This window comes from Mus pahari, chromosome 1 (assembly GCF_900095145.1).
Source record: "Mus pahari chromosome 1, PAHARI_EIJ_v1.1, whole genome shotgun sequence".
Taxonomy (NCBI): Eukaryota; Metazoa; Chordata; class Mammalia; order Rodentia; family Muridae; genus Mus; species Mus pahari.
Window position 1 is genome coordinate 38,576,690 of NC_034590.1, and position 25,854 is coordinate 38,602,543.

Below are 25,854 nucleotides of genomic sequence, written 5' to 3' on the forward strand. Positions count from 1 at the left end.
ACTTGGTTGGTTGGTTGCTTCCTTCTCCTCATCCCGAGGCCCCCACCCCCTGGCTGTCGTAAAGCTGCCCGCGGATTCGCGACAGTTAGAGGAGGCGGGCTGATAGAGGCTGGGACTTGTCTCCGATTGGCCGCTCTCCCTTCGTCCCCTCCGCTTCCCCGCGGCGGTTCTCCAGGCTCCACCCCCAGCCTGGAGACTCGAAGCGGTTGCTAAGAGACACCGTACTACGAATGGGGCTTCTTCGCCTGCGGAGGGAGGGGCCGGCGAGGCCTTCCGTGGAGTACGGTGGCCTGGAGTGGGCAGCTGTGGGCACGAGTGGCCGGGCGATGGCTGCGTGGCCCGGCCGGATGGCAGCCAGGTAAGCGGGAGCCCAGGTGGAGCTGGGTGGCTGGAGCGACACGTGGGTGGCGGGCTGAGCGACGGGCGAGGTGACAGGGCCGAGGGCAGGCGAGGAGGACCCCTACTCGCCGTCGCTCTGCGGTGCTTCTTGGAAGCGAGTGGCGGATGTTTGGTGCATCTGTCGGTCTCTGAGACCCGGTTAGCTTCCAGGCTGCCTCGCCCAGCCTGCGAGAGAGCACGCTCTTTGGGATCGCGAGGCGGGTTCAAGGGCTTGCCTGCCAGGATAGCGACCCTCGCGGTTTCTTGTGAATGAAAAGACCCGGGAAAGGGGGGGACCGTAGAGTGGGCACATTAATACATTGTTTAAATGCTTTGATTCTTTTAGCAAGTGTTTACTGGGTTGACACTACTCTAGCTGTTGGGGAGACTTTGTGAACTTTTCTTTCCTTCCTTCCTTTCTTTCCTTTACTTTTATCTTAACAAGAGAAGATGAAACTGCAAAATAATTAGGAAAAAAAAAACCCACAAAGTAATGGAATACATTTTGACAAGGATGCGCTAGACTTAGATTGTTAGCCAGGACTCCCAGAGAATGACATTTACACCCTGTGAATGACAAAAAAAACCAGCCCAACAAAGATCTGAGGGAAGACCTTTACAAGCAGTTAATCTGAAGTGAAGTACTGGAATAAGTTTAGGGGAACTGTGAGTAAGGGGGAGAAAGATGGAAATGAGATTAGGAGGTGTGGGCAGGCTGCAGATTTTGCAGGAATGTATAGGTCATGCCAGAATGATTCCCGTTTCTATGTTTTGCATTGATCACTTAATAGAGAAAGCTGTGATGGGGAATTGGATTACTGGGGATGATGTAACCTATTGCGATATTTTGTTGCAGGTGGGAGTCGGTGTTCAATTTGCCTCTGGGTCTTTTCTTTTAGGCTGTTACTCAGATAAAAAGTATTCCTTTGTTGTCTTCCACAGAAGTAACCTCTTATGTGGACAGACTAACTTCGCTTATTCCTAGAAAAGGTCATAAGTAAGAATGGGGATGTGATGTGGTACCAAAATTGAAATATCTTGAAGACAATAATACTATGACTTTGACAGGAAGTTTTGGGCTAGGCTGTCTATTCCTGACTTGAATATATACAAGAGTAGGTGAAAGACAACTAAATATGATTTCCTCAGAAAAGGGGTTAGTGAAAGCCCAGGTTATCTTCTAATTGAAGAAGTCTTTCAAGGCCTCAGAGAAAGCCTACAGATTATTAGCTTTTGGGCACAGAAGTAAAGAGACCCCAAAAGGCAGATCTTAAAGGCCCTGCAAGGCCATGTGTTTTTGGAGTTTGGGACATCATCCTAAGAAAAATAGATTTTTCAGAATGTGGATGGGTGTATTGTAAGCCAAGAAACAACTAATTAGGAAGGGATCTGTTGTCCATGTCAAGGGTGGATAGAAATGGTTCACTGTAGCTGATATGGACTCTAGTCACTGAGCTGAGGGGAGAGAGGTACAGGAAAAAGTGAGTTTGAAGGGCATGGAATGAGTTGAGTTGATGTTCAGGGATAAATGTTTATGGGTCTTCCCTCTCCAGGTAGAGTTCTATAGGAGGCATGTGGGTTCTTCCTTACAGACTCACTGTTAGTATTCAGTGGAAGCCAAACACTACATTTTGAAATGTAATTTTTTTTTCCCTCTGTACTGGCTGGTTTTGTGTGTCAACTTGACATAGGCTGGAGTTAACACAAAGAAAGGAGCTTCAGTTGGGGAAATGCCTCCATGAGATCCAGCTGTGGGGCATTTTCTCAGTTGGTGTTCAAGGGGTGGAGGGCTCATTGTGGGTGGTGGCATCCCTGGGCTGGTAGTCTTGGGTTCTATGAGAGAGCAAGAGGGGAAGCAAGCCAGTAAGTAACATCCCTCCATGGCCTCTGCATCAGCTCCTGTATCCTGACCTGCTTGAGTTCCAGTCCTGACTTCCTTTGGTGATGAACAGCACTGTGGAAGTATAAGTTGAATAAACCCTTTCCTCCCCAACTTGCTTCTTGGTCATGATGTTTGTGCAGGAATAGAAACCCTGACTAAGACAGCCCCTTTCTCACAATGCTGGGCAGTGGCAGCCACCGCTGCCAAGCAGCTGCACTATCAGGACAAACTATCCAGGATTTGTTGGTCTATTGTGTTTTTACATCCCCTCATGTCTTTAGAAGGCCTCATGATGTCTCCTCTACACATACAGCTATGGTTTCTCACAGCATTTAATAATGGACATGAGAGATTCTGTACTTTTATAAAATAGGTTTGTACTAAATGAACTTTGCCCACCTGTAAGCTAATGTGAGTGTTGTATACATGTTCAGTAAGTTAGGTTATAATAAGTAGCTTTTCTGCTTATGGTGTGCTTATGGGAATGTAGCCCCATGATAAGTCAATGAGTATCTGCACATAGCCCAGAAAAGAACTAAACCCTAACTTGCAAAACTAAAATTGAGGACCTGAAAGTTCATGGAATTATTCTGCAAGGGGAGATGGGGAGGGCTGAACTCTGAAAAGTCCTGACAATGAGAGCCCAGGAGAGAAAGAGGATCCAGAGAGGGTGATGGAGAAGGCCTCTCTGGACACGGAGAAGCCTTGTGTGCGCTTTTAGGAAAGGCAGGTATTTTTAAAATTGAAAAACTGCAGTAATTACCTATATGAATAAGGCCTACATTTTCTTTAGAGAATCTGTCCCTTTGGCCAGGAGGCCAAGTGATAAAATTTTAAGCAGAAAGAAAGAATGAAACTTCTAAAGAAGAGAAGGTTTGCTTTAACATGTGCACCCCCCAGCATGAAGGCATGTGACCAATGTAGGGAAATGATTACGTTACCATTGTCTCTACTGAGCCCCACAGGTTTCTCTCCCTCTGACAATATATCACTTTTCAGAAAATATAAGTTCTTAGAGCATCTTTATTTTTACGCTTATTTATCTAATGTGTGTTGTGGGCATGTGCATCACCACTGTGCAGATGTGGAGGTCAGCTTGCAGGCTGTTCTCCCCTTCCACTGTGCGGGGTCCAGGGATTGAACTCAGGCCGTCAGGCTTGACAGCAGACCCCGTTACCCACTGAGCCATCTTGCCAGCCTAGGAGAACATCTTTAATAACTGTTTACTTAGATTAGAAGATATGTAAGTTTAGTTTCCCCAAGAAGCAGGTTGCTCTACAAGAAGTTTTCAAACACTTCTGGCTATTAATTAAGATCAAATATATGTAGAATCTAGCACTCTATAACTACATATTCAGAGGCATAGGTGCAACTCTGCAAGCAGGTTCAGAATCTAACAACAAGCAAACAAAAAACCTTACAACAATCTATTTGGAAGGATTCCTCACATTTTCCAAAGCTTTTAATCATCAATCTCATCCTCAGTGCTTCCTACCAGTTATCCTTTTATGAGTTCAAATCTTGGCATGTCTCTTTAAAATGGATGCCTGACTTACAATTAGAACCCAGCTATGTCAGGGGCTGATTAATGGTGTTTTGGTAACTTTTGATCTTTTCACTCTACAGTGATTTACTGTAAAAACAAAGGATTGTCCCAGACTGCTTGCAGGACAGAGCACCTTGCCTTTCAGTGCTTTGAAAACACCAACAGCACACTTATAAGTTAGTCTGGGATTAGTCTGGGATTTTTGCCTAAAGTGACTATAACTGAAGTAGTTTTCCATAAAGTCTTGCACAATGTCTCCCATGCTCTCGGGGTCTGAGGATTTGAACATAAAGAAACACTTGAGTCCGGTACTTTTACGATTTCCTTGCTACGTTGTGCCATCTTTTATAATATGTGAGAGAAACGTGCCAGAGGCCTTTGCTTTCTACCAGGCCCATCCGACCAGCCTGGCTAAACCAGAGCAGCCAGTTATACTATGTATCAGTAATCAAATTGAACTCCATCAGGGCCCACTGTGCTTGAGCCAGCATGGAAGGATGTCCAGTCATTCCTGGAAAGACACTGAGTCGGAAGCAAGCATCCTTTTATACTCTGCTTTGGTTGTTCTGCCTATAGCACACAGCTCTACTATCCAACTCCTTAGTATCTTCTTTATATCTTTATATGATGTCTGGAGTTTGGCTCAAGGGTACAGTATTTGCTTTAGCATGTACAACACATTGAGCTTAATCGTGTACACTATAGGAAAAAGAAAAAGGGAAAAGAGAATTAAAAGAGATGTTACCTAATATATGAGTCATTGATTAAAAAATATTTTAGATCTTTACATACATTAACGTGATTTTTGTTTTTTGTTTAACCATTCAGATGTAATTTACAAGTTAGTTTTAGAACATTTGCTAAGGATAAAACCAGGCAGTTTCAAAGTCCACAAAGAAGAAAAGGAAGGCAAGAGAGGGGGAAAGGACTCAGTGGCTGAGGGAGGGAGAGCAAAGCTTCGGAGCACACACAGCTCAGGCCCAATGCTGCCTCTGCTTCTGAGACTGGGAGATCTGGCCGCACCTTTGTGAGGGTCACTGTGCTCTCTCCACATGGCCAGCTCGGCCACCTTCCAGTTAAAACTCCGCATCTGAGTTCCAACAGTTTTTCAAGCAATGTAGAGATAACAGGAGGAACATCAGATAGCCAGAGTTTCACAGTGTGCTGCTAGAGAGCCCGACTTGCCTTATTGACTTTGGCTATCAGATTTTAATTCTTAAGTTGGAATTCTTTGACCTGAAAGGCAGTTTACTGTGGGGCTTTGGAGCAGTTGGAGAATGTTTGTCTTTGGTCTGCTTTTGTTGCACTGGGGATCAAACCCATCACGAGCGACACCTCTGCCTTAGACTGCAGAATATTACTTATTTATTTAAGAAATATTTTAAAATTTTGCTCAAATGACCAAAGGCTAACTGTTACAAAAGTGAAAAATATTAGCACTCTATTACAAAGAGTGAATTTAAATTAGACAGCGCCATGCATATTCTCAGTTAAGCATCTATACAAATAACCTTTTTTTTTTTTTTTTTTTTTACCATTTTGTTTATATGAGGATAAGGGCAGTATTTGCATACAAATGCAATTCAAAGATTCTGACCCCAAAAATCAGACTACAAATAATTTCAAAATTTAAAAACACTGATTTAATTTCATGATTTGTTTATCTTACCATAGCATTGTTGGGTTTTAGTTTAAAAAATACTTTTTTATATTTGCTTATTTTGTGTATGTACGCATGTGTACGGAGGTCAGAGGATAACTTTCAACAGTTGGTTCTTTCTTTCCACCTGGCAGGTCTCAGGGATAAACTCAGGTAGTTACACTTTAGAGGAAAGCACTACTGAGCTGTCCCCCACTGAGCTGTCTTGCCAGCCCATTTTAACTTTACTTTTTAATATAAGAGATACTGGCATTATAACACATTGACTTATTGCAACACTTTATATTTATACTGTCAGTGTGGGCAAAATATTTTAATATTGATTATTTACTGTGTTTTAAACTTTCAAGATTTTTTAAAACATAAATAGCTGCATATATTTAAGTTTTATTTGAAAAATAAAAAGTAATCATTGGTCTTTCTAGTTCCAAGTAGTAAGCCCTGTCTTATTTTTTAATGTAAGTGGTGGTGTTCTTACACAGGATCGTACTAGGCCCAGTTTTTAAGTAGCTGAGTGGGTCCCACATGCGGCGAAGGCGGACAGCCTTCCTGGAGCACTTGTATCTCACTGATGTGAAAGCCATGCTTAGAGATATTTTCTTACTTTGATGGAAAAAGCAGCTAGGGCTTCAGAATAGTACTTTCTCTGCTAAGATCTGTCTCTGTCCTGTGGGAATAAGTGTTTGTCAGCATGTGTGTCTGTGCATCACATGTGTGCTGCTCCCTGAGGAAGCCAGAAGAGGGTGCCAGATACCCAGGAACTGGAGTTAGAGTGCTGTGAGCCACCACGTGGGTGCTGAATTTAGGTTCTTCTCAAGAGTGTCAAGCCTGCTTAACCCCTGTGCCATCTCTCCAGCCTGAGCTATGAAATGGCTTTAGTAAGAGGAACTCAGTTTTGCTCCTTTTCATCATGCACAGCTTTCAGAAGTGACTTTTCTTTTGGGAACTGGACAGTCCAGGGCTGTGGGAGGAACACAGTGCTCTTTAGTAGGTGACGTCTCCTGACGCAGATGTGGTAAAGAAGCTTCTACATTCTTGGCTGTGTTACTGGTAAGCTGGCTTCCCTATTTCTGTAGCCCATGTCGCTGTTGCTTTAAAATCTTGTTTCTGTGATTGTTCAGACCACCACCTGTCTCTTATTACTCAAAGCCAATTTAAACAAGATTACATATTTTAAAATTTGTTTTTAAGCGATAACTTCACTGGGGACAGCATTGTCTGTCTACACAGCAGCCAAGTCAGGCATGTTGTTCTCCCTGCAGACTGTTAGCTGAAGTAGGGAGACAACCCCAGGATCTTCCTTCAGCAGATAAGCCACAAGTCCACTGCACTGACCTCCAGTTCCTGCTGAACAAAACCTGGGCTGCTGTTTCTTGGTCCTGAGAAACTTTGTGAGAACCCTCACCATGATATCTTTGGCTTTCTGTCTTGGAAACAGTGGCCACAGGGACCATCAACTTTATTTGACTATCCTCGTGTAGTCTTTCAGTCAGGTGACCTGCAGAAGTCAGATTGGGGTGTGTGTGTGTGTGTGTGTGTGTGTGTGCATACATGTATATATGATTACATATGTGTGGGTTTATACTGTGTGCTCATGTGGATGAAGGCCACAGGATAACCTTGGGTTTCAGAAACAACATCATTCTCATTTGAGTCAGGATCCTTCATTGGCTTGAAGCTCACCAGTTAGGCTAGGCTGGCTGGCCAGTGTACCTCAGAAATCCTCCTATCTTTATCTCCCCTGTGCTGGGGTTATAAGCATATACAACCCCATCCTTACCCCAACCCCTGCCCCCACCCCCAGCTTTCTCCTCTACTACACACAGTGTTCCTTAAAGGACCCAAGTTCAGTCCCTTGCACTCACATTAAATGGTTCACAACTACCTCTGATGTCAACTCCATGAGACCTGATATTTTCTTCTGACCTCTGCAGGCACCTGGTGAACACATGTGGTATATGCACATGCACACACAAATCTCTGTGTGTGTGCATACTGTTTGGTTTACTCATTAAAAAATGGGTCTTATAAAGCAACATGTTTTTTTTTATTTGTTTTCAATGGCTACATACACAAATAAATCTTAATAACTCATTGGAGGAAGGAAGTTCCAACCCCAAACGTAGCAGCTATGATTTGGTTGGTCTCTATAGAATCTAGGTCTTGGGAAATTTTCCTAGTAATTTGTGGTGTCTTCCCTGTATGATCACTGCTCTGTAAGCCAAATCTGACCTTTAAAGCAGTTGATAGTAGAGGAAATACTAGCTTGTGCTCTGGGTGATGAAAGGCACCGTTCTGGACAGGATTGTGTAGGGCCCTGGGAATGATGAATCGGGCCACATTAGACACAGATGCTCTCAGTGATACCCTTGTAGCTATAGTCTAGCTGGCAGAAAGAAGAATAGGGATAAGTAGAGCAGTCGCATGGTAGATACTGGTCTCACTGGCCTAGCCAACAGGATGCTGAGGACACTCACAGGACATGTGGTGTTAAAGGGCAATAAATCTTTCCCATTAAGATTGATTCCTGAAGGACCATTTAATTACTTCAGCAGTTAAGAGTAGAAGACCGACACTTTTAATATTAATAAAATGTTCCACTTCTAGAAAATGCTTAGCTCAATGTGATATGAAGCCAGAGAACTCAGCTTTCTCACCAGTAAAATCAAGTAGATTGTGCAGAAAGTTTTAGTGTCATCTTTGATCCAATTCTTAGTTCTTCCCAGATGCACAGAATCAGAATCTGGGGCGTAGGAGTGAGCATGTTGCCCACATTCCAGCAAGCCTTCCAGGGAATTCTGATGCTGGAATTTGAGAACATTGTCTAGATCATATTCAAGATACTTCTGGTACTAAAATGAGGGGTGGTGGTCCTGGGGCTAGAACCCAGGATCTCACATGGGGTTACAACTCGGGATCTCACACCAGACAAATCCTCTACCTCTGAGCTATATTCTGGCTCAAAAACTGTTGTAATGCCCATTCTAAATCTGTGTGGTGCATAAGAAAAGTTTGGCTTTGGAGCGGTGTAACAGCAGCTATCCAGGAAAGTTCAGATCTGTAGTAAATGCTGCAGGCCTACCGACTCCAGCTCCTGACAACAGAGCTACCATTCATGGCTCTTTCATAGGAACTGACTGGGAGTCAGTGTAGCCTCTGGGTTCTGCCAGGCCAGCCCAAGATGGCTCCTTTCCACAGTGGGCTTATAATAAAGAAACAGAGTCAGAAGTTAACCGACAGTCCCCCTGACCATACTACCTATGGACTTCTGTTGTTGAAATGACCCCTCCTCCTCCTGAGCAAGAGAGCGCTAGTTCCATTTTCAGTGTCCCACTATGCCAGTTATAGGCAGTGTGGTTGGCACATGGATTTTGACAGTTTTGAATGATGTGTTCTATTCACAGCAGTTGTAACAGCCCAGTGTAATGAACATAGATTTTAGCATGCAGGATCTGACTGTGACAGAAGGGTCCTGGAGCTGCCCTGACATAGACATAGTGTGTGTACAGGATCTGACTGTGACAGGAGGATCCTGGGGCCACCCTGACATAGGCATTGTCTATGATTGCTCTCATGTACTGGGCCTGTTTGTCACATCATCTCTTCCTTGGTCCCTGAGGCCTCCCTCATCCTAACTATAAATATCTTAAAGGAAAGCCTGTATCTAGTAAGGTGAGACAAGTGGAGTTTTTGTCATATATTCAAGGAAGCTTGGCTGACAAAATGGACTTTGAGAATGTCAAAGCCTTTGAGACACCATCCATCCACGGCACTCATGGCCAATCTGGAATGAAGCAAGGTCGAGTTCTCAGTGGGCCTGTTTTACTTCTTTCAACTTGGTGTAATTAATAGGCCTTCTTGCGGCTAGCCTTTTTCATACCTTCTATTAAGCATGGACACAGGTAATTATGATTCCTCTGTCTAGATCCTTATCTTGATAAGTTCAATTAGGGTCTGTTTGGACACTGCATCTTCCCTGGGAATGGCTTCCATAGTGTCTTAGTTTGGTTTCTATTGCTGTGATAAGCACCGTGACCAAAAGCAACTTGGGGAGGAAAGGGTTTCTTTCACACTTTTATCATGACAGTCTATCGTGATGGGAAGTCAGGACAGGAACCTGGAGGTAGGAATTAAAGCAGAGGCCACAAAGGAGTGCTGCTTCCTGCCTTGCTTTCCACAGCTAGCTCAACCTGCTTGCTTGTTTGCTTGCTTGCTTGCTTGCTTGCTTGCTTGCTTGCTTGCTTGCTTGCTTGCTTGCTTGCTTGCTTGCTTTTTTGTTTTTGGTTTTTTGAAACGGGTTTCTCTGTGCAGTCCTGGCTGTCCTAGAACTCGCTCTGTAGACCAGGCTGGCCTCGAACTCAGAGATCCACCTGTCTCTGCCTCCCAAGTGCTGGAATAACAGGCATGTGCCACCACTGCCCGGCCAACCTGCTTTCTTTTACACTCCAGGACCACCGCCCATGGTGGCCTCGCCCATTCTGAGCTCTCTCCTCCATCAATCAATCAGAATAGCACTCCACAGACTTGCCTACAGGCCATCCCTTTAGAAGTATTTTCTTAATTGAAACTCCCTTTTTCCCCCATGACTCTAGCCTATGCCAAGTTGGCAGAAAATCTAACTAGTGCAAGAGTTATAGGCATGAGCCTCACTAACCCATTTCTTGGCTATGAGCAAATTCCTCATGTATAGGAGGCAGTTTATCGATTATCTGAAATTTTTTAATGAAGTAGAGAAGTCTTGATTAAAAGAGCTATTCAGTTTCTATGTGGGTAAGGTCAGGCATGGGAAAGGGAACATGGACTCTGATGGGTCTTAGTTCTATGTTGGCTACCTAGCAGAAAGGATATAGGCCTTCTCTGTCCAGTGGGAGAGGTTTGTTTCCTAAATGTATTCCTGAGGGTGGGATATAGGCCTTCTCTGTCCAGTGGGAGAGGTTTGTTTCCTAAATGTATTCCTGAGGGTGGGAGGGAGGTGGCTAAGGATATAGGGGAGAGTCTCTTGGGAAGGTGGGTTTGGAGAGTGATCAGTAGGATTAGGTGGGACATCTCCTGGTCTTCTGGGGACCCCAAAACCTGGCCAGACATCCTCAGTAGTTTTTTCACAGATTTGCAGTTGGAGAGGGGGAGCTGGCCATGGGGACAGGAAATCATCTGCATAGACTGTAAGAGAGCAGGGCAAATAGAGAACAGTGCTGCAGTTGAGGGTACTGGTTAGGGGCCTTGCCTCTCTATCTCAGGACCAAGCCATGAGACAAAAGAACACAAATGTTTTCAGAGTCTAGGGATCAAAATTTTCTCCAGCTTTTTTCAAATGAACCTTACCCCCCACCCCCGCCATGAGGGTAAGTCTGAAGGGAAAGGAGGTGACTGTCTCATACAGTTCCCTAGTCTCTAACAGACATCTTTATAGGGGACAAAGGGCCCTAGGTTCAACGCACTTGATGTGCAACTTTCAAAAAGGGATAGCTCACCTTACTAAAGGACTTGCTGAGAGATGGTGACCACGAAAGCCATCAAAGCAGCAGAAGGCTCCTCCTTCCCACCCCAGTCTTTGACTACCACAGTAAAATGTCCCATAGAGCTGTCCAAAATGGTGACTCCTGTCAAAAATGGCCCCACCACAAAATGTCCTCAGCCTGCACCCCTCACAGGTCTTGTCCAAGGTGGTGCACAGCCTTTCCTGCCCCTCAAGGGCTAACCATGGTGTCAGCACCTACCACACCTTTCCTGCCTTAGCCTGCAGCTTTCATGAGGCACCATTGCAGGAGCTGTTCTATAGATGCTGTCCACAGTGGCAGCACTTCCTCTGCAGACTCTCTCTCCCTTCCCTACCCTCAACATCCCCCACAGAAATGGCTCCTTGGCAAAAGCTGGCTGCAACCAGGAAGGACTTCCCACCTTAACCCATGGGCCTGATGCAGGGAAAAGTGGGTGAAAAAAGGCCACCAATCCCTGAGCAGAAAAACCCACCAATCTCTGAGCTTCTCACAACACCCCACCAATCCTTGAGCTTCCTCAAGGTCAGGACTTGAAATCCCACAAATCCTAACTCTAGAAATCTCTGCCCTGAGAAGCTCCACCCACTGAGAAATTTTATATTAGCACTGCTCCTTTGGACTCCCTGGTGTCTGCTCCTGGGAGCAGAGGGCAGTCATCCTTGGATACATCCCTACACATCCTGGACCTTCCAATAAAATTTTCATGAGATTTCCTGCCTGGGTGACTCATTGGAAGAAGGCAAGAAGAAAAGAAGTGATAAAGAGAAGAAGGGAGTAGGGCGAGGCCCCTGAGCTCCTCAACTCAGCTGGGGATACACTCCCCTGGGAGCTGCAACATCTCTGCTGAGGAGGTCTCCCTCAGAGCTATGTGGTTCTTGGGCTCCTGTGTCTTGGGAGTTCCTTCACCGGGACACTGTCCCACCTCAGAGCTGTGTAGCTCCTGAGCCCTCATGTCTCAGGATGCCCTTCCACTGGGACACCTTCTCCCCTCTTAGCTGTATGGTTCCTGGGATACACTTCCATACAGGCAGAAACACTTAGTATCCACAAGAGACCTGAGGTGCAGATGTCAGAGAGAGCATTTAACTTACTTAAAGGACATCTTGGCACTGGAACCAACAGTTACGGTGAGGGACACTGGGTACACGATCCAGAATCTGCAATCATTCTCAGGGGGAGAGCAGTCAGAAAAGATGGAATGAGAAACAATGGGGCCTTGAGAGGTAGTCACCACAATGGAAGAACTGGGAGTGACGAGAGGCCAGAAATAGTCCTGTCTTCCTTACAAAGTAAGCAGAAGGCCTCAGATCCCACCAGAGTTGTCTTTAGTTGGTGACTATTAGGAAAGTCCTTCCCTTTAGAGGTGTAACACAACTCTGGTTCCCCACCACTGTAGGGCTATGGAGTTTGAGAGAAGGGAGGCCTTTGTTCCACAAGGAACTGGTTCCAGCCAGGAATCTTTAGCTGTCCTTGTTCTTCAGCAGAGTAGTTCAAAGGCCCTGGGGCAGAGACAGAACTCTCAGAGGAACTCTAGCCTCTCAGAGGAACTCTAGCCTCTCACCCCCAAAGACAAAAGTGAGCATGCCCTGAAGGGAGGAAACCTGGCCCTACCAGGGAGTTGTCCCAAGGAGAGACTTTCAGTTGTCTTCCAGCTCTTCCTTATTTAGCATACCGAGGATCCTTAGAGATGAAAGCTGTAGTTGATGTACCCCAGAGTCCATGCCGACAGATGTGATGTGGGTCAGATTCATTGGTGGTGAAAAGAATCTACTACTTAATATCAGAATAGAAAAGATGAGAAACACTTCAAGGGAACAGTGGGCTGAGCAAGATCAGAACTGTCAGCAGCAGGGTGGTGGTATGCAATGAAGGCAGTTGTGATTGGCCAATGTTCAGTCTGGGCTGGGCCTGCCTAATTTGGTAAGCCACTAATCCTTGCTCATTTCCCACAGAGCATGATGTCTCAGTGGGTTAGGAACCAGAATCTTGGAGGACAGCCTTTGTTTGGAGTGCTTCAGGTTCTGCATTGAGTATCATAGACAGCGTCTGAACTATGTAACTGCTTGGGCTGAAATTAAAGTCGAACCATTGCTGACTTAGGGAGAGGTTCACTCCTGAGTCTCTTGGCAAACTCTAGCCGCCAATTTGTATAAAGAAAGTCAGTCTTTTATTTTTAATAGTATTGGCTATAGAAATAGACATGGGCAGTTCTTTAGTGATCACATTTTCTAAAGAAGGCTTCAGAGTTCTATCATGTCCCAGGAAACTTGGAGTTTTTGCATCAGAGTCGTCTATAACCACGGCTGACCTCAAACTCACAGTGTACCAAAGTTGATCTTTGTGTCATTGTTAGTATTATTAAAATATTTATGTAGAGACAAGGTCTGGCTGTGTAAAAATCCAAGGCTGACCTTAAACAACTTTTTACAAATTCATTTGATTGTGTGTACAATCTTGCACACACGCAGATCGAAGGAAACTCGTAGGAGTTGGTTCCTTTTCACCATGTGGGCTCCAGGGTCAGACTCAGGTCATTGGGCCTTGATTGGCTGAGCCATCTCACTAGCCCCAAGGATGTTAGGACTCCTCTGCCCCCGTGTCTATCTATGCCTTCACCAGGCCCCAAGAGCTGGGGTTTATACATGAACTACCGTGCTCATCTTGTTGATTATTATACTTATTGATTTATTCATTTTTGAGAGAGCGTCTCACTATGTAGCCCTGGGGGGTGTGAAACTCAGTTGTGTGGACAGACCAAACTCACAAGAGAGCTTCCTGCTTCTGCCTCCCAGAGTCTAGGAATAAAAGTGTGTACCACTGTGCCCAACTAGTTTCTGGAAATATTTTAAATGTACTTTCTAGTACAGTTCTGTCCAGTTTTTGGTGTAGAGACTTTAAGAATCAGGGTCTTAGTATAATTGGACATGCTAACTTAATCTTATACCCCAGCATTCAGGAGCTTTAACAAGAGAGCCATGAGTTCAAGGCTGTCCTAGGCTACAAAGTGACTATAACCCTTCACAAAATTAAGGCGTTTTGTTTGATTATTTTTGTAGTTCTGAAAGTTGATACCAGGAAAGCATTCTACTATTGAGCTTCATCTCCAGTCTTCCCTCCCTCCTGCTTTTGATGCAGGGCTACCCTGAGTTTCCCAGAGAGGCCTTGAACTCTACCTTCTTGCCTCAGCCTTCTGAGTATGAGATTATAGGCGTGTGCTGTTTTATTCAGCTAAAATTTCTGGTTTCTTTTAATGTATACGTTTTCTTTGAGGTCATTGTAGAGTCACAGCAGTTTGAAGAAAGACACAGCAAGACCCTATGTTCTTTTTTCCTGATTTTTTCCAAAGGCATCATCTTGCTTAACACAACAGAATCTTAATTGATACAACCTACCTGCCTCCCTCCAATTTCCCTCTTTATCTGTACACATTTATTTGAATGTTTGCCTAGCTCTGTGTGATTTTTGTTAGCACTGGATGCCTCCTGTTATCCTTCATAGCCCCACCCTCTAAGGAGGAGGAGCCCTCAGCTGGAGGCCGGCTTTCATCTGCATTACATTGCCCACTTGCTCTTCAGGAATAGAAATAATGCACAGCTTCTAAGATTCCCCCCCCTCCCCATAATCCATGTGAGAGCCATCTAAGGCAGCTCAGGTAGTAATAGGGTTTGGTTGGTGATGAAAAGTTATTTCATGGTGTGGCTCCACCACTTGGTTTCCACACACCCAGTGAAGGGCATTGTGTGCAAGCTTTTGTGTGTGTGACTATTTTTCTGGCATGAATGCCAGCTTCCCAGTTGCTGGGTCATCTGGTAACTAGATGTTCAGCTTTTGAAGAAACTGCCAGATTAATTTACAGAATAGCTGTTATAGCAGGATTTAGTTTCTGTACATCTTTGCCAGCATCAGCTGCCTCTGGTTGTTACTGCAGCTATTCTAAGAATGGTATTCTTTATAGTTATTTTTGTTTCCTGTTGTGGTAGGAAAATAGTCACTTGCCAATGGTAGCTAGTATGGAGGACACTTAAAAATGAGATCCCTGGGTTATAGAGATGTCAGCTTTTTGGAATTCTCTCACCTTGGATGGCAGTTTTCTGTAATGGCTGACCTAAGTGCAGTTGGATGATTTGCTTCTATCTCTTTAGTGAACACTCTCAGTGACTCAGGTTAAAAGGTCAGGTAAAATACTAAGGGTGACAACCACGCTGGCCCAGAAGAGGCATTGCTGGGCATGTTACCCTCCAGGAAAACTTCTCCGGTGCTTCCTGGAGCTTCTTGCTCAGGGATACTCCTCTTCCTGGTCAGCTTGCAACCTCGGTTTGTAAATGTGCAGAACAAGTCTGCAGTATGCATGGGGTTCCTCAGGACTGTCTTCCGCTTCACAATCTACTTCGGCCGGGCTCTTCTCTTCTGCGTCACAACTGCATTTTTCCTCTCTGTTCTGCAGCAGGAGCTCAGCACTGGTGAGTAAGTGAGGGGATTGAGGAAGCAAGTGGCTGCAGAGGACAGACAGACAGACAGACAGACAGACACTGCAGTCCACAGTGTTCTTCATGCAGCAAATCCCATCTCTACACTCATTAACTAGGTGACACCTTGGGGACCATGAGCAGCAGCCCCCATGCACCACCCTCTGAATCTAAGCTGACTTATCCCTCTGGCCTCTGCAGATTCCATGATAGGTGAGCTCCATAGAATGTCTGATCCCCATTTGCTGGGGGAGGTAAGGCTGTTAGGGACCACCTTCTGTTTCTGGGTAACTGGTAACACCCAATGGCAGTTTCTTTGAGGACTGTTATGAACTGACTTCAGAAAGTCAGTTCTTGGCTCAACAGAGCCATCTGGTTGCGTTAGAAGAGTGGACATTCCAAGTAGAGTGTTATAGAATTATAACCAGTTCTGATTTTTGTGTTTTTATGGCACTAGCTCTTTGTACCTGTGGTGGTTTGAATATGCTTGGCTCAGGGAGTGACACTATTAGGAAGTGTGGCCTTGTTTTAGGAAGTGTGTCACTGTGGGGGTAGGCTTTGAGACTCTCCTTATAGCTGCCTACAGATCAAGATGTAGAACATAAGGGTCCTCCAGCACCATGTCTGCCTGAACGCTGCCATGCTTCCCACCATGATGATAATGAACTGAATCTCTGAATTTGTAAGCCAGCCCCAATTAGATGTCCCGTATAAGAGTTGCCTTGGTCATGGTGTCTCTTCACAGCAATGAAACTCTAAGACAAGTCCTTTGCTTATTTTCTTTCTTTCTTTCCCCCTCTACCAGGGATAGAACCTAGAACTTCATGCATATTGATCATGGACTCTACCACTGAGCAATAGTCACAGCTTCTTCATAGGATTTTTTACAAAGCAAATATTTTAATTTTGTTTGAGTCTAGTGCTTCAAACTTTGCTTTATGTACCATGTTTCTGGAAGAGGTTGTTGGAAGATGTTTTGTGTACTGTATATTCTTTCACAAGAGGGCACGGCTATGTATTACTTTTTTTTTTTTAAGGATAATTTTTTTACATCAGAGAAATGTAACAGGGACAGTGCACATCATGTAAGGATTAATTTCAGGTTTTATGTCCATGTCCTGATTAGACATCTCCAATATTCTTTTTCCAGAGTGGGTGGCCTCCCTTGTGGACTCCATGGAGGTGTTTCGCAGCCTCACATACATAGGCTTCCATACTAGACAGCTAGCTTCGAACACGTTATGACAGGCATGGCTTCAGCATGGACATCTCTTCCCAGACCAGCATGGCATTTCAATTTTCAGTGAGCAAATCCATGGGCAACCACTGAAGTGACACAACATGGCCAGTTGATTTCCTAGTCTGTTTTTTTAGGCTTTCTTTTCCTTTAATACGGCACTTTTTCTGGGGCAAGACAGGAATTTTTCCTTCAGTAGTTTTGAATTTCAATGCTGTAATTTTTGTTCATTTGTTTGTTTGATCACAATGAATCATGTCTGAGGTGCAATTGAAGTTTTATGCTAGGCCCCAGCAGAATCCACCGAGCACGCACTGTCCCTTAGTCCGTTCTTTCCTGCTGGACCCTGGGTATTTGTCATCTCTTCCTTTTGTTTTTCTATTTTCTGTCTGTAATAGGAAGACCTCATTCATACAGAGTAAACACTCTACTCCTGAGCTCCATTTTCCAACCAAATTGTATTGTTGTTGTCCTCAGAAAATTGAACATAGCACTACCAGAAGATCTGGCAATACCACTCCTGGGCATATACCCAGAAGATGCTCCAACTTGTAATAAGGATACATGCTCCACTATGTTCATAGCAGCCTTATTTATAATAGTAAGAACCTGGAAAGAACCCAGATATCCCTCAACAGAGGAATGGATACAGAAAATGTGGTACATTTACACACCAGATATCCCTCAACAGAGGAATGGATACAGAAAATGTGGTACATGTACACAGTGGAATACTACTCAACTATTAAAAACAATGAATTCATGAAATTCTTAGATAAATGGATGGATCTGGAGGATTATCATCCTAAGTGAGGTAACCCAATCACAAAAGAAAACACATGATATGCACTCACTGATAAGTGAATATTAGCCCAGAAGCTCAGAATACCCTAGGTACAATTTGCAAAACACATGAAACTCAAGAAGGACGACCAAAGTGTGGATACTAGGATCCTTCTTAGAAGGTGGAACAAAATACCCATGGAATGAGTTACAGAGAAAAAGTTCAGAGCAGAGTCTGAAGGCATTACCATCCAGAGACTGCCCCACCTGGGTATCCATGCCATAAACAACCACCAAACCCAGACTCTATTGCAGATGCCAACAAGAGCTTGCTGACAGGAGACTGATAGAGCTGTCTCCTTAGAGGCCTGCCAGTACCTGACTAATACAGAAGTGGATGCTCACAGTCATCCATTAGACAGGGCACAGGGTCCCCAATGAAGGAGCTAGAGAAAGTACCCAAGGAGCTGAAGGGGTTTGCAGCCCCCTAGGGGGAACAACAGTATGAACTAACTAGTACCCCCAGAGCTCCCTTTGCCTAAACCACCAATCAAAGAAAACACACGGAGAGACTCATGGCTCTAACTGCATATGTAGCTGGGGATGGCCTATTACTTGGTCATCAATGGGAAGAGAGGCCCTTGGTCCTGTGAAGGTTCTATGCCCCAATATAGGGGAATGCCAGGGCCAGGAAGCAGGAGTGGGTGGGTTAGTGAGCAGGGGAGGAGGGAGAGGATAGGGGGAGGGGACCTTTGGAGGGAAAACTAGAAAAGGGGATAACATTTGAAATGTAAATAAAGAAAATATCTAATAATAATAATAAAAAAAAAAACATGTGCAGGATAGCTAGATATGAGTTAACAGTGGAGAAGAGGAGTCCATGGAATTTTTTAAAGGAGTGTGTTTTAAGAAGATAAAATTAGGAGCTAAAAAGATGGCTCAGCAGGGACTGGAGAGATGGCCCAGTGTTAAAGAGCACTGTCTGCTCTTCCTGAGGACTGGGTTTGATTCCCAGCACCCACATGCCAACTGTCTTAGTTGCATTTCTATTGCTATGAAAAGACACCATGACCAAGGCACCTTATAAAAGAGCACATTTAATTTGGGATCTCATGGTTCTGAAAGGTTAGAGTCATGACTAGCAGCCGGGGAGCCTGGCGGCAGGCAGGCATGGCACTGAGCAGTAGCTGAGACCTTACATCTGATCCACATGCTCAAGGCAGAGCGAGAGAACGGGCTAACTGACAGGGGCATGGGCTTCTGAAACCTCAGAGCCCATCCCCTGTGACACACCTCTCCCAAGTCCATGCCCCCGGGCCTTCCCAAACGCTTTCACCAACTGCTGCTGACCAAGCATGCAGGTACCTGAGCCTCCGAGTGTGTTTCTCATTCAAAGCACCTCTACAGCTAACATCCATTTGTGACTTCAGTTTCAGGGCACCTGACTCTCTCTTCTGCCTCTATGAGCACCAGGCATGCAAACGGTAGATGGACATACGTGCAGGCAAAGCACTCATAACACATAAAATAAAAAAGAAGACAGAGGATGTGTGAAGTGCGTATTGGTTGTTGTTGGGTTTTGGTTTGGTTTGGTTTTGCTTTTCACAAAAAACTCACGAGCTGATGAGAGAATCAGGCAGCTGTTACAACCCATTTAAAGAAAGAGAACTAAGAACTTATATGGAAAATGGGAGTGTTAAAATAAGTAAAAGATACATAAAACAAACCTCTTTTCCCCACTGAGGAGAGGATTCTTTGCTTACCTATATATAAGGGGGGGGGGGCTGGGGGGGGTGGCGGTGTATGAGGTTTAAGGTAGCCCAGTAGATTCCCAGAGTTCCCAGTCCTCTCCTTTGCTTACCCCAGTGACAGCATGCTTCCTCTGGCGTCGACTGATTGCTTATATTCTCTCTTTTAAAAGCTGTGTGTGACTTTAAATGTGTCGTGTATCTTACCCCGGCCTTCATCATGGCAGAGAATTCTGGAACAACCTGAATGTCTAAATTTGTAGCCAGTTACAAGTACAGACCACTCATTTAGGGACTCTTCCTTCTCTTCTTGACTCTCTAGGGATAGCATCTAAAACTTACCTAGTTACAGAAGTGGTGACCAAGGATCTGAATCTTATTGTTATATAATATAATATTATACTATATAATTTTAAGTTGGAACTTAGTAACCAATGTCTATATAACAGTGTAACTTCAGGTTTTAATCTATAAATTGGAAGTGGGGGTAAAAATTTTGATTTACCCCAGTAGATTTAAACTGGGGCATCTAACAACGTCTGCAGACATTGCTAGTCGCCGGAATCTGGTGGCTGATGCTGTGGTGTTTTGGCTGGGAGATGGCAGAGGTTTGAGAAAGACTGGGTGAGGGCAGGGGCTGCTTATCAGTCTGGAGTGTGCTTGCAGCTCCCCATATAAAGGGTCTGTCTCCACCTTCAACAGTACCAAGATCGAGAACTGAGGCAGCCATCATGAAGTGTTGCAGGAGAGCTGGTGTTTTTCACCTGGGCCTGGTGATCCCAGCCCATGCCCAGATACCTGGGTGTCTGATGCAAGAAGATCATGCGTTCAAGGCTTCCTGAGCTACAGCGTAAGATCAAGGCCAGCGTGCTACTGCAGGCAGCTTACAGAGTTCCCACGTCCAAACAGAAATTAAAAGACAAGTCTAGGGATGAAGCTCAGAAGTAGAGTGCTTAACTAGTATGCATAAGCACACGCATGCACAAGCACAAATGTACTCACATACTTTTGCACACACACACCCAAACAAAATCGAAACAACACTATAAAAAGTTTTATATTTATACATAAAGTGTACATTTTATCATTGTGATTTTAAAGTTTTACAATAATTTTCATTTGAAGAGTCCAACACTACAATTATCTCTAACTTGAGACTTCCTAAGTGAATACGATTTTGTTTCACTTGTAATACAGCTTTAACACTCATAATTATAAATTACTTTTTCTGTTTCAGGCTTCACTGAGAAAACATCTTAGAGATCCATTGTACTTCTAAGTCTTCAATATTTACTCCTTGTGGCTGTTGACCCTCTTATGAGACACATTTTGGAAATTCAAATGGAAGGGGTCCAAGAAATTTTGGATCAATTATACAGGAAAGTGCTCCTTGGAGCCACCCTTGAAGATGACATCCATGGTTACATCTTCTATCTCAACCTAGATCTCTCAGAACAAGATGGCTGTCCAACCTTCTCTGAAGTTCAGTCTAATGTGCTCGATAGCATTGCGGGCCAGCGTGGGCCATCCTCCCACGAGGTGGCCATCCTTCCTGAAGCACAGGAGTGTCCCAAGAGACAGCTTCAGATGGACAGGGCCCAGGAGGTGAAGCTCCTTCAGTTAACAGTGATTGACATGATACTGAGCCAAGTACTGTCTGATGAAATGGAGACCCACGCAAAGGAGGGGTACAGACAGCTAACTGAAGTCCTTTTGCAGTCCGTTGAACTTGATTCCAAATTGGTAAGCCATTTAAAAAGATTAAGATACTAAGTAAAGTTGTTAAGGCTTCCGCAGTGTGGTAAACTGTGTTTGTTTTGCTGTAGATCCGCATGCTCCAGAATTCTGACAAGTTGTTGTCCCACATGGCTGCAAAGTGCCTCGCCCTGCTACTGTATTTCCAGCTGAGAGAGAAGGTCAGATAAGCCAGCATGTTAGTTATTTCTCTTTGTGTTTTAAAGTTCACATATTTGAGTTAATAAGATACTTTCACCCACAATAACATGCAAATCCAAAAATGTAGGAATGAAATAAGATCCTACCCCCAAAAATAAAGAAGAAAATGCTTGCGGAGGCCACCTGAGGCCACCTTGTGCACTTGCACACACATGTACCTGTGCTTAAAAATACACGCAGAGCCGGGCATGGTGGCGCACGCCTTTAATCCCAGCACTCGGGAGGCAGAGGCAGGCGNATTTCTGAGTTCGAGGCCAGCCTGGTCTACAAAGTGAGTTCCAGGACAGCCAGGGCTACACAGAGAAACCCTGCCTCGAAAAACCAAAAAAAAAAAAAAAAAAAAAAAAATACACGCAGATCCAAGCATCTATTGTCTTTCTGCTCCAATTGCTTCTTTCTTAAAATAACACTTTGAATATGTAAGATGTTTATGGTAGGATATTTAGATAGTAGAATGGAGAATAAAGAAAAGAAAGACATTGTGTATCATTACTAAATGACATGTGGATATTTTCATAGTTCTTTTTGATCCTTCACTTCTATCCTGTGTTGCCTTTCCTGCCTTAAAGAGTATTAGAATATTTTCCTTCTTTGTTTTGTCAAAGCATACTTTTTTCAGGCAAACAAGTAGACAACAATTTGTATGTTGTGTGATAGTTTTTTATTACTAACAAAATAATAACTACCCTTTTTTTTCCTCATTTGTAGAAAATGTTAAGTAATTCCTGGATCACTTTCTGCCAGAAGCATCTCTCTGAGTCCTCTGAGAGTGGCGAAGCAGTGCATTGCCTCTGGATCCTTACAGCTGTGATAAAAGAGATCCTTAAAGACACACATTCACAGAGAGCAGGTAGAGATGGCCTGTCCACAAATGAACACCACCTCAGGAGCTGTGCATTTATTATGAAGAGTAAAAGTCATGTTATACCTCATCTCTCTTGAAGTATGGAAAAATCCATGATCTTGCCCCTGATTTTTTTATTGAACATAACTTTGCAGTGGTGTGTGGTATATGTATTGGGTGTATGAACATATGCATGTAGCTATGTGTGTGCTTGTAGAGGCATGTGGATATGTATGTGCTTGTAGAGGCTAGAAGTCAATCTTGGGTGTCTTCCTCGATGCCTTTCCAGCGTATGTATTGAGCTAAGATCTCTCGGTGAGCCCAGAGCTCTTGCGCTGAGCCAGGATGGCTGCCAGTGAGCTCCAGCTCTACCTCCCAGTGTAGGTGTTACAGTTGAGCGCCACCGTATCTGGCTTTCCGTGGCTGCTAGCCATCCTAACTCAATACTTCATCCTTATGCAGCAAGCACTTTACCAAATGAACTATCTCTCGAGCACTGGATGTAACATTTTAAAAAAGAAATGAAATCTTAATCATCAACTATCTCTTGAATAGTCTGCCCATATTCATAAAGCATGTATTAAGTTTTAGTAATTAGCTGTTAATCTGTGTATTCTCAATTGGTCTTATTAGAGGTAGCTATTCTTAAACCTATTTTTTATCTTACAAAGTTACTTACACACACACACATTAAATTGTAAACTTTTGTTTTAAAAAAGCTTTTGTTTTTCCTGTTGCTTATAACTCCTGTTTTATAATTACAGAAAATCTAAAGCAGCTCTTGACTCCTTTTGACCTTACTTTTGAAGTGTTCTACAATTCCTTATTTTCTCAGCATTTTGGAGACTTCCAGAGCCCCTCTAACATAACCAACAGCCTCCTGTGCTTTCTGGAGCTGCTTGAGCTTCTTGTAGCCTGCAGAATCCACCTGAAACTGCACTTCAAGAGCCAGAGGATGCTATTTTTGAAACCCCATGCTCTAGATATTCTTGCCTGGCCTATTCCGGCTTTTATAAAAAGGAATTTGGTTATACTCATCAAAAAGTGCCTTCTCTGTAAAGTGGGCGAAGACCTCTGCCGTGAATCTGTGCCCTCCCTGGTGTCACCAAATCATCTTCTGGACAGTGACATGCTCACTTTAGCTGATGCACTTCTGCACGCTGTGCATATGGGGTTGTGGAAGGCACTGGCTGTCTCTGGAAAGCCTTCCTGCTTTGGAGGGGATGAAGTTCAGCCTGGATGCAGACTCAGGACCGGTCCTGATCACGTGACCCTGAGAGCAGCAAGCTTAATTACAGTGAAGTCCTTAGAAATCAAGTTCCAGAATTGTGCCTCAGCAGCTGAGATGGAAGGTATTCCTTAGGCTCCTTTTTTATTCAAAATTCTATACAATTAAGTTTTCACTTATGAAGAGGGACTCATGACTATTGAGTAGTAAGGCTAGTATCATTTCAGTAATTTAGCTGTGTTTTCCTGGTTAAACTTAAGAAATACTTTTTTTTTTTTTTTTCCTTTCGAGATAGAGTTTCTCTGTATCGCCCTGGCTGTCCTGGAACTCACTTTGTAGACCAGGCTGGCCTCGAACTCAGAAATCCACCTGCCTCTGCCTCCCGAGTACTGGGATTAAAGGCGTGCGCTACCACACCTGACTAGGAAATAGTTTTTTAAAGGTAAAGGGGGTTGTTAGTGACTGGAATTTCAAGAAGCATGTGAACTTTTTTATACAATTAATATGCATTGGATAATAAATACAAAAATAGTTGCTTTTTGAATCACTACCAAGCAAATGGAAGTCAGCTCATATTTAATTATATTATTCATAAAAGCAGTCAGACTATTCATATTGATTACTGATAATCAGAAGTTATGTTGACACTATTGGGAAGTTCTGTTGATAAAGGAATTGTCGCACATTACTTGAAGGTGACAGTCCGGGTTGAGAGTGCCTGGAAGAGTAATTTTCAGTGTGGTGTTGTAGAGGACATATCTTCCATGACACTGGGGAAATGAACAGTAGAGGTCTCCAGGCAGGCTGCCTGCGGTTACTAGGAGAGCATGTGATTCTCCAGCTATGGAGACCTGTCAGGATGATCTAGGGATCCTAGGATGTTTTAATTAGCACGATTACAGTTTATAACACTAGGTGGCATCTGTTACATAATTCAGAGGTTTGAGTTGCAGTTAAACTCCCAGAAGTCTAGATTTTTGCCGTACTTGTACTTTCTTTTGGTTCTTAAACAGGCAAAAGGAAGGAAGATTTTTCTGTTATTTTGAAGCTGATTCTTTTTATGACCTCGCAGTCTATAGTTAGCAGAAAGCTGTGGCCACTGAGGGAGAGGCTGTTGCCACTTAGTTTTATAACATGCTGTCATCATGAGATCACATAGTTACCTCTTAGACAAACTGTGACTAGACTTTGGTAGGTAGATGCCCAGAACATACCTTTTCAACTTGTGCCCTTCCATAAGTCACCTTTGCTGTCCTCAGTTCTTCATTTGTGACTCAGATAATACCTTGTCTAGGGCTTTCTGAGAGTGTGGATTACAGTAATGCATGCACACATGTGCATATGGACAAGATGGTATTTGTGTGTTTATAAGCATTCCCTGAACTTTGAAATTTCTGTCATTTGAAGTTGCCTTGCAGACGTTCATGTCCGAGCTACTGGCCTTCTTAAAGCCTCACCTCCAGCCCTCTCTGCAGCCACACAACCCGTGCGAGTGGTTGTCCAGGGTCTTCATAGAGCAGGACGATGACATGCTGGAGGCTGCCAAGGCCTCTCTGAGCATCTACCTCCAGCTGACCAGGTCTGTGTATTTCTAGTAACTTGGGCTAGAAACACACACATCAGAAAGTGGGTTTCTGTCTGGTGCATTATTCTTTTCCCTACTGGGGTAGACTGTCTTGTGATTTCCCCCTGTTTCAGCTCTGCCTTGCATGAAAATGGATGCTACTTGCATTATACTCAGGTATTGCCTGTGTGATCAGGAGAAGCCAGTACCAGCTCTGAACTTCAGCTGGTGGTTAACATTGTTTTTAAACCTCCAAGACTACTTGTCTGAATTAAGCTTCTAGCTGGTGTGTTTTGCCTTGTCAAAGTGACTGCAAATATAAAGAATCAAAGGAGCTTTTCCAAACTGGCATTTCATACACTGACACCTGGGCTGTTCCCCCTGGAGGCACATTGCTAGGACACTGCCACCCAATTGTGTTTCTGCTCTGTCCTTGGAGCAGTGTGAGAATTGCTTCTGAAGCTGACAACACTGATCCTTTCCATTATTTCAGCCCTGCTTCATTTCCCTCTCCCTTGGCCTGGGAGAAGGGCTTTCTCACTAATGATTGGCAATGCAGCCTGTGCTTGCTACATTAGGACCAGCTGGCAATGGCTCTCTGTCTCTTTCTCTTTGTGTGTGTCTCTGTCTTTATCTCTCTCTGTCTGTCTGTCTGTCTGTCTCTCTCTCTCTCTCTCTTTCTGTGTATGTGTGTAGTATGTGTGTATGTGTGTAGTGTGTGTATGTGTGTGTAGTGTGTAGCATATGTGTATGTGTGTGTAGTGTATGTGTTATGTGTGTAGTGTGTGTGTATGTGGTGTGTGTGTGTGTGTGTGTGTGTGTGTGTGTGTGTGTGTGTGTGTGTGATTAAGTTGCTGAGGGCAGCAATACTACTTTCCATCTGTGATTGTTTGGGGCCAGTTTCAAAGGTTTCACTCAAGTGCAACACTCAAAGTGTTTCAAAGGTTCTACTCAAGAAACAGAAGTCCTGGTAGTGTATCAAGTCCTGATGGAAAGTTCAAGAGTGAATCTTGATTGCGCTTGGCACTGCCTTTTTACTCCTCCTCTGGTTTATGTGAGAGTCT

The 25,854-nt window shown here is 44.0% G+C and overlaps 1 protein-coding gene across 4 annotated transcripts in view; it reads left to right on the forward strand.

Annotated features, from left to right (window-relative positions):
* Positions 1–223: 223 nt before the first annotated feature.
* Lins1 (lines homolog 1) overlaps positions 224–25,854 on the forward strand; it is a 29,861-nt gene continuing 4,230 nt past the window's right edge. The window contains exons 1-7 of one of the 4 annotated variants that reach the window (XR_003842693.1): positions 224–358; positions 6,385–6,516; positions 20,436–20,941; positions 21,025–21,114; positions 21,863–22,004; positions 22,834–23,350; positions 24,634–24,805. Coding sequence is in view for 3 of the 4 variants with exons in the window: in XM_021202772.1 (XP_021058431.1) it covers positions 20,516–20,941; positions 21,025–21,114; positions 21,863–22,004; positions 22,763–23,350; positions 24,634–24,805 (1,418 nt within the window). In the remaining variant the exon portion in view is untranslated. Of the gene's footprint in view, positions 359–6,384; positions 6,517–20,435; positions 20,942–21,024; positions 21,132–21,862; positions 22,005–22,762; positions 23,351–24,633; positions 24,806–25,854 lie in introns of all 4 variants that reach the window. The other 3 variants (XM_029532916.1, XM_021202772.1, XM_029532913.1) reach the window with 3 other exon arrangements.